The sequence below is a fragment of the Carassius carassius genome, chromosome 2 (genome assembly GCF_963082965.1).
Source record: "Carassius carassius chromosome 2, fCarCar2.1, whole genome shotgun sequence".
NCBI lineage: Eukaryota > Metazoa > Chordata > Actinopteri > Cypriniformes > Cyprinidae > Carassius > Carassius carassius.
This window is the reverse complement of record NC_081756.1, coordinates 49817127-49826579: the sequence shown is the minus strand read 5'-3', so window position 1 is coordinate 49826579 and position 9453 is coordinate 49817127. Positions and strand designations below refer to the sequence as shown.

The 9453-nt window shown below is 42.5% G+C and overlaps 1 protein-coding gene across 1 annotated transcript; it reads left to right on the top strand.

The window, feature by feature from the left end:
* The first annotated feature begins 260 nt into the window (after nucleotides 1-260).
* On the top strand, nucleotides 261-775 carry LOC132111816 (histone H2B-like). The gene has a single exon (XM_059519425.1). It carries the CDS (start codon nucleotides 276-278, stop codon nucleotides 708-710), a length of 435 nt encoding a protein of 144 aa, XP_059375408.1. The 5' UTR covers nucleotides 261-275; the 3' UTR covers nucleotides 711-775.
* Nucleotides 776-9453: the final 8678 nt, after the last annotated feature.

The following is a 9453-nucleotide window of genomic DNA, read 5'->3' as shown; positions in this document are numbered from 1 at the left end:
TTGATCTTGTGTGATATTAGAGGCGCATTTCCTTAAAAATAGAATAAAAAGAACAAAAACAGCGGGAATTAAAACAAAGGAAACTGAGTCGGTGGGGGGTGTTCACCGTGGAGCTGTGGGCGGAGTTATAATCTAGCTGCATGTGATTGGCCCCTTGTTCCAGCCGTTATTCTTCGAGTTCTCCAATTAAACATGAGTTCACGGGTTTGACCAATGAAAACACGCCACCAGAAACGTCCCCGTCTCTCTGGTAATTAGCATAGATCAGTCAATAAATGCCTCTGTCCCGCTCTTTCTCATCATTGTCTCGTGAGGTTTTGAACTTCAGCAGCATCATGCCTGAACCAGTAAAGCCCGCGCCGAAGAAAGGCTCCAAGAAGACCGTCACTAAGAGCGCCGCGAAAGGAGGAAAGAAGCGCAGAAAGTCCAGGAAGGAGAGCTACGCCATCTACGTGTACAAAGTGCTGAAGCAGGTTCATCCTGACACCGGGATCTCTTCGAAGGCGATGGGCATCATGAACTCTTTCGTCAACGACATCTTCGAGCGCATCGCCGGTGAGTCGTCTCGTCTCGCTCACTACAACAAGCGCTCCACCATCACTTCCCGAGAGATCCAGACCGCCGTGCGTCTGCTGCTGCCCGGGGAGCTGGCCAAACACGCCGTGTCTGAGGGCACCAAGGCCGTCACCAAGTACACCAGCTCCAAGTAGAGCTCCGCTGCAGCTCAACACACAAAGGCTCTTTTAAGAGCCACCCAACTTCTCACTAAAGAGGCTCTAATAACTTCGTGATGTTCAACATGTGGTTGGTTTAATTTCTGGAGGTTACGGTACATTGGCGTTCTTTTGGGTCATTGTACAATAACGTCCACTTCATCACGTCTATTAAACATTGAAATACATAAAGTCAGTAATCGTTGCTTTAGTCAGTTAAAAACCTTATCATGAAAAGTTTACTATTAAGTTTAGCAACAACGCACCCAAATACAGTAACGGCGATAATGTGCATACGAGGATTTAAAATCATCTTATAAAAATGTTTATTTTTATAATTTACAGAAGAATTAGAAATTTAATTCAATAAAAACCAATGTCACACCTGTAGATAAATATAACTCTAAAAGGATAAAGTTGTATAAATCGTTCTAATTCTAGAGAATAGTGAAGCACACACAGCCAGTAGTGATGGGAAGTTCGATTATTTTCCGCGAACCGGTTCTTTCGGACGGTTCGATTCAATAAACCGGTTGAAGAAACCAGTTCACCGGTTCTTTTACGCTCGACGTAATGACGTCATTGGCGATGACGTAATGGAGTCACGTCTATCAAACATTCAAATATATAAAGTCAGTAATCATAACTTTAGTCAGTTAAAAACCTCATAATCATGAAAAGTTTACAATTAAGTTTTGCAACAACGCACCCAAATACAGTAACGGCAATAATGTGCATGAGGACAAGTCTTGAAGATATAAAGTAAATAAATTAGGTGTCATCAGCGCAGAAACCACTAAGTTATACATAAACCATTGCGATGTATTTGTTATTAAATGAATTTACGTTTCGCCAGAATGCCCCTTCATTCAAGCCCTCGGTTTACCCGCGCTCATAACATTAGCACAGAATCAGTTCAGAATCAAATACCAAAAGAATCAGTTTGGTTCAGACGCGCTGTGAGTCAGTCGGCTTCACGCTGAATCACACATATGCAGATCATCAGCTCCTCTGTTCTCAAAACGGACACGTCCGAAAGAAACTGTTTTGGTTCAGTGTACTGATGATCCGAAAACCGATGCAACCGGTTCTTGACTCGAGAACGAGAATCACTCTAACCGGCACGTGCTGCAGTTCAGTCTAATCAGCGGCTCTACTCGTGTTCATGTTCTGTTCACTACAAACTCAATTTGTGAATGTGTCATCATAAACTATAAATACAGTACACATTTCATAAATCATCCCTTATTCCTATTAAACATAGATTCTTTAGAGTCTTAATTATTGTCCAACTTCCCTGAAACCCCCTCTGGCCTATACATAATCTACAATATACAGCTTAGAAACATTCATCTTATACATTATACATTTATTCACTTAGCTGACGCTTTTATCCAAAGCGACTTACAATTGCCACATATGTCAGAGGTCACACACCTCTGGAGCAACTAGGGGTTAAGTGTCTTACTCAGGAACACATTGGTGTCTCACAGTGGATTCGAACCCGGGTCTCTAACACCTCCGGGATATTGGTTTATTCTGACTCAGAGGGAGTGCCAGTCACGTTAAAAAAAGTTAACATTTTAAGTAATTTGTGGATTAATGCTTATTGGAGACGTGAACCGTTTCAAACGATTCAGTTCGATTTGGTGAACTGGTTCAACCGGTTCACTAAGAAGAGCCGGTTAAATTGAAGGATTCGTTCACGAATCGGACATCACTAACAGCCAGGGGCGCTGACAGGAATTTTGGGCCCCATGACAAACGAAAAAACACAAAAACTAATTGGGCCTCCTCTGCGCAGCTGTTGTCACCACATCTGTATCTAACTGTCCCATCAAAAGCTTTACATAACTCTAATCAAAGGCTTGCAGCTGTATTGCTGCTTGTAGTTCAATACTAGTGCTAGCACAATATTTACTGCTGGTGATTTGTAAATGCAAGTCTGCATAAAGTATGCAGTTCACTATTTGTTGCAAGATTAAAAGCCACCAAAAAATTTTCTTAAAGCAACACTATGTAAAAAAATTATATTAAAATAATGTTTCCAAAATCGTTTCAGTGGTTCATCAAGTTGTAACAAAAAACACTTATGCACTTATGCCTCCCTGGAATGATGCTAAGTCATTAACACAGTGGTAGCTAATTTATATGTAGTTTTCAAATTAAAATAATCATTAATTCTTCTCTCTTTAGACCAAATTAATTAAGATTATGAGAAATTTGAATCAAGGAATACATTTGGAAAATCTTGAATAAATTATGACAATTTTAATTTTTTTGGGTGAACTATCCATTTAACAGAAGTGAAAAAGGAGCAACTTACATACATACAACATACATACATACATATATCAATTGGTCAATTGGTCAGTACTTGTCTTTTGAATCCAAGATGGCGCCGCACATGGCTGCTTCAGTGCTTGGCTCTCCAGTGTTTGTACTGTTTTTGTTCGTTTTTCCTGTTTTTTGTTTAACAAACACGATCAGTTTCACCAGGGATGAACTGCTGAACATTCGGCAGAACACACCACATGATATTTTTCCGGATTTCTATTATACAGACGTTTTACTGAACATTGTTATCGGAGGAGCAGCGGCGCTGATCAAGCGCTTCAGGACGCGCAGACGGGGAAAGCGAGCGGGAGCGCTCGTCAGACTCAGGAAGCGCGGATTTCGAACGCCGTTGCCTAGCATCCATCTCGCAAATCTCCGCTCTCTACCCAACAAAACGGACAAACTGCTTCTGCTCTCTCGGACAAATAAGGATTTCTCTCACTCTGCTGCTCTGTGTTTCACGGAAACCTGGCTGAATGACGCCATACCGGACAGCGCACTCCATCTGCCGGGCTTTCAGCTGTTTAGAGCGGATCGCGACGCAGAATCAACGGGGAAATCGCGCGGCGGCGGGACATGCTTTTACATCAATGAATGGTGGTGTACAGATGTAACTGTGTTAAAGAAGATGTGCTGTCCTGATCTAGAAACGCAGTTTATCAACTGCAAGCCGTTCTATTCGCCGCGGGAGTTTCACTCGCTCATTCTGGTTAGTGTTTACATCCCACCTCAAGCGCAAGTAAGTCTGGCTTTACAGAAACTCGCTGATCAGATCACAGACACAGAACAACAACACCCGGACTCTGTTTTAATCATTCTTGGGGACTTTAATAAAGCCAATCTCTCCCGTGAACTGCCAAAATACAGACAGCATGTTACCTGTCCCACCAGAGACAGTAATATACTGGATCACTGTTACACCACAATAAAGGATGCATATCACTCTGTTCCACGAGCAGCTTTGGGACGTTCTGATCACTGTCTGGTTCATCTTATACCGACTTACAAGCAGAAACTTAAATCTGCTAAACCTGTAGTAAAGACTGTGAAGAGATGGACCAGCGAAACAGAGCAGGATTTACAATCTTGTTTTGACATCACAGACTGGAGCGTTTTTGAAGCTGCTACCACCGATCTGGACGAACTCACAGAGACTGTAACATCCTATATTAGTTTCTGTGAGGATATATGCATTCCTACCAGGACTTATTTAACATTCAACAATGATAAGCCATGGTTTACAGTAAAACTCAGACACCTTCGTCAGGCCAAAGAGGATGCCTACAGAAATGGGGACAGGGTCTTGTACAATCAGGCCAGGAACACACTGAACAAAGAGATTAGAGCGGCTAAAAAGACCTATGCTAAAAAGTTGGAAGACCAGTTTACTTCCAACGACTCTACTTCAGTTTGGAGAGGACTGAGAGCCATCACAAACTACAAGACACCATCCCCTTGCACTGAGGCTAATCAACGACTTGCTAACGACCTGAATGAGTTTTATTGTAGATTTGAAACCCCCAACACCCACTCTGACCATCTCCCTACACAACCATTAACACCTCCTGCAATCCCCTTCTCCATACCTCCTGCTCTTCAAATCTGTGAAGATGATGTGCGCCAGGTCTTCAAGAAAAACAAAAGAAGAAAAGCACCAGGCCCAGATGGCGTTACACCAGCCTGTCTGAAAATCTGTGCTGACCAGCTGGCCCCCATCTTTTCACAGATCTTCAACAGATCTCTGGAGTTGTGTGAAGTGCCTTCCTGCTTCAAACGCTCCACCATAATCCCCATTCCAAAGAAACCCAAGATAACAGGACTTAACGACTACAGACCTGTGGCTCTAACGTCTGTCGTCATGAAGTCGTTTGAAAAACTGGTTCTGGCTTATCTGAAGGACATCACTGGACCCTTACTGGACCCCCTGCAGTTTGCGTACCGAGCAAACAGGTCCGTGGATGATGCAATCAACATGGCATTGCACTTCATCCTGCAACATCTGGACAAAACAGGGACTTATGTGAGGATCCTGTTTGTGGACTTTAGTTCGGCTTTCAACACCATCATCCCAACAACCCTCCAAACCAAACTGACCCAGCTCTCTGTTCCTAGCTCTATCTGTCAGTGGATCACCAGCTTTCTGACAGATAGGCAACAGTTAGTGAGACTGGGGAAATTCATGTCAAACAGCTGCTCCACCAACACTGGTGCCCCTCAGGGATGTGTTCTCTCCCCTCTGCTCTTCTCCCTGTACACCAACAACTGCACCTCTAAAGACCCCTCTGTCAAGCTCCTGAAGTTTGCAGACGATACTACAGTCATCGGCCTCATCCAGGACGGTGACGAGTCTGCTTACAGACAGGAGGTTGAGCAGCTGGCTGTCTGGTGCAGTCTTAACAACCTGGAGCTGAACACGCTCAAAACAGTGGAGATGACTGTGGACTTTAGGAGAAACCCCCCTGCACTTTCCCCACTCACCATCATGAACAGCACTGTGGCTGCAGTGGAGTCATTCAGATTCCTGGGAACCACCATCTCTCAGGACCTGAAGTGGGACAATCACATTGGCTCCATTGTGAAAAAAGCCCAACAAAGGTTGTACTTCCTTCGCCAGCTGAGGAAGTTTAACCTGCCACAGGAGCTGCTGAAACAGTTCTACTCAGCCGTCATTGAGTCAGTCCTGTGTACTTCAATTACTGTCTGGTTTGGTTCAGCTACAAAATCAGATATCAGAAGACTACAGAGAACTGTTCGGACTGCTGAAAGGATTATTGGTGCTCCCCTGCCCACCCTCCAAGAACTGTACACATCCAGAGTGAGGAAAAGGACTCAGAAAATCACTCTGGATCCCTCACATCCAAGTCACCCCATCTTTGAACTTTTGCCATCTGGCCGGCGCCTCAGAGCCGCAAATACAAGAACAGCAAGGCACAAGAATAGTTTTTTCCCCCAGGCAATCTACCTCATGAACAGTTAAATGTTTCCCACTTAAACGTATGCTTATGCAAAAATGTGCAATATCCTTATATTTATTTGTTACCCCTCCATCCTAGAACATTCCTGCATCTCACTCAATCCTATTCCATTATCATTTATAGCACAATTGTTTATACACTTATTTATTTGCCAATTTGTAATTCTCCTGTAAATGTTTTTTTTTTTTTTTTTTTTTTGTCTGTGTGTTGTTGTCTCTGTGTACTGGAAGCTTATGTCACTAAAACAAATTCCTTGTATGCGCAAGCATACTTGGCAATAAAGCTCTTTCTGATTCTGATTCTGATTCTGATATATATATACATACATATATATAACATGTATACATGTATTTAACGTCTTTTGTTGGTTAAAATTAATGACATAGGTATTTCATTTGGAATGGTGTACTTTTAAGAGAGAAGGCATGCATTAAATACTGACACGCATTCAGTTTTCACACACCTGTTCACGTTCACTTAATCCATAACTGTATTTACGTGAGATACTCTACACGATAAACATTTGGACTGTTGTGTGTGTATTTGAGCACTGAGAACTGATCGCGCGATGTATATGAGAACTGAGGAAGTGGAGCACTTCTATCAGCGTGATTCCGCCTATCCCGCCTTCACTAACTTTAAATTAATCGACAACGAATTGTGACTCCTGGGAAAAACGGGACATCTGATCACCTCATCCCTATCCCTTCAGATGTTGAGGCCATTGTTTCAGATCGCTAGTTCGCTAGTCTATCCATCCACTGTGGCTGTTATACTGACTAGATCTCCAAACGGCCCTTATCCGATCGCAATCCAATGACAGGGACACACATTTTGAAGGATGCATTTTGAATGTCCAATAGTCATCAAATAACATTATAGTCCAGTCTCATCTAGTTAACGAAAATGCTGCATAAATTTCTTCATAATTTCATCATCAGATATTATTTTTAGCTCATCAATGTCTCGTCTTAGTCACATAAAAAATGTTCTTTAACGATTATTTTTCTGCATTGTCTTCGTTAACGAAATTAACACTGCTAGCACGCTGTGCATTGATTGTCTGCAACTAGTGATGTGTCGTTCGTGAACGAATCGTTCTTTTTGAACGAATCTTTTAGGTGAACGAATCGTTCTCGTTCACGTAATCCACTGACTCATATTTCTTGTTCACTGAAGTTCCTCCGTTCACAGCAGCGCGGCGCTATAAGCAGCGCATGCGCAGCTCAGTGAACCGGATAACAACCATTCCATCCTGTCATAGCGGTGTTTCCACTGGCCAGCTTAAACCGGGCGTGCTAGTGCGTGCCAGTGCCAATCGCCTTTCCACTGTCACTTCCGGGGCTTGATCGTGCCTCGCCGGGGCTTCCTCGGGGACAACGGCCAGGGTTTTTTGGCCCGACGAAAACCTTGGGCCAAAGCCGGCCAGCTGGGACTAGAGGAGGGGTTATGAACAAAGGCGGGGTTTCTCCGCGTCTGGAGAGCTCAGCGCTGCAGATCATTTCAGAAAGATAACAGATATATAACTTTAGCATTAAAGACTATTTAAAATCAGTTGAGTTCAAAAATCACTCTTACTCAGCAGTGAGTGTTTGAAATAACTTGATCCGATGTAGATTATAATCACTAAACAAGGCAGAAATCTTTATAAGCGATGTAAAATACTATGCCCGATAAACATTAACGTTACCATAGTAACCATGGTCATTGCAACCAGGAGAGATCAGACGTCAGCTTCTTATTCTCTATCACAATTGTGTATTTATTTAACATGTTTTATCTGTCATAAGTCTCGTCTTGAGAGCTTAGCTCCACGTAGCATATCATCAAAAATGAAGTCAATTAGAAGCATGCACTTCCTGGGGGTCGAGCGTACTGCGCAGACTCAAACTGAGCTTGATGACGTAGATGTTACGTGAGCAACCTGTAAGTCTCTAATCGCTGTGCCAAGAGAAATCTGAATCACCCACCGAATCTTGCAGAGAAGGCGAGCGTGAACAGGAGCACATTTTGGTAAGTATTCAGATTAATTATCTCCCTCGACTTTATGCCTCCACGTCCCCCCAATTGCCTTATAGACAGTAAAAGATTGCCTGAAAGCTTCTCCTCCTGTCCATACAGTAAATTATCTACTGTGCGACAGAGAGTCGCTGGTTATGACGCAATCGTAAGCCTATTTTTTTTTACAAAAACTGCTTCTATGGGACCATAACGTAAAATACAAGGTAATGGAGCCTTTTATACATTTTCGTGTTTCTTTGGAAATAATTAATGGACAAATGGAGTCTTTAAACGCCTCAGATGTAAAGTTATTCGCAGTCAAAGTGACGCCAAAATGAATGGGAGTCAATGGAATGCTAACAGCAGGTGGGGGTCCGTTAGCCAATGGCGGCGCCCAGGGGTGCTTCAAAAAAACTCACTTTCAGTCAGCAGCGAGTGTTTGAAATAACGTGATCCGATGTGAATTATAATCACCATTCAAGGCAGAACTATTTATAAACGATGCAAAAAACTATGCACGCTAAACATGTTACCATAGTAAACATGGTAAATATGACCGCTTGAAGAAATCAAGACGTCAGCTTCTTATTGTCTGTCACAATCGTGTATTTATTTAGTAACTTATATTATCTTTCACAAGTCTCATCTCGAGAGTTTAGCTCCACGTTGCCTATCATAAAAAAAATATAATAATGTTTTTTTGTTTAGGAGCTTTTATAAAAAATAGAGATATTATCATTCATTCTAAATGTGACTTATAGGCTACTGTGGCTACAAATAAACAGAAACAGACTCGACTAAATAAGCAGGCTATTTTCATAAGCGTTAAAAATAAATAAATAAAATAGAAATAAGTGTATTTATGTGTGATTAATTTTGAGTCCTGATAAATTAATTCATTATGATCAATGTATCACTTATTCTATTGTTAAAACACGATGCTTTTGAATTTAAATATTTAACAAAGCATGCAAACAAACGGCAGCTTTTATCATGTTCGTGCGATCGCGCATGTTCCAGTGACTTATTTCTTAGTTTTCTGATAACTTCTCTTTGTTGGGGAAATGATGAGGTTGCATGACGTTGTTCTGAGAGGCTTGTAAAGGGCGTGTTTTAGTGACGTGCAGCGGAGCTTCAGGCCCTGACTGAGGAAACCCTGCGCTATTCTGGCCTCGGTGCTACTGGCCCGAGACTATGAGCCCCGCCCGGCCCGCTTTAAGCCCTGGCTCACACTGGCCCGACAGTGGCCCGACAGCGGCTAAAGAGTTACTCAACCTCGAACCAATAGCCTTCGAGTATGAGATGTGACAGAGCATGTGATTTGTTGAATATAGTGAATGAATACGCCCTTCACTGAACGAGTTTCATGAGTCTGAACGAGATCAAGAGATATCGTTCGTGAATGAAATGACTGAACTGGCACACAT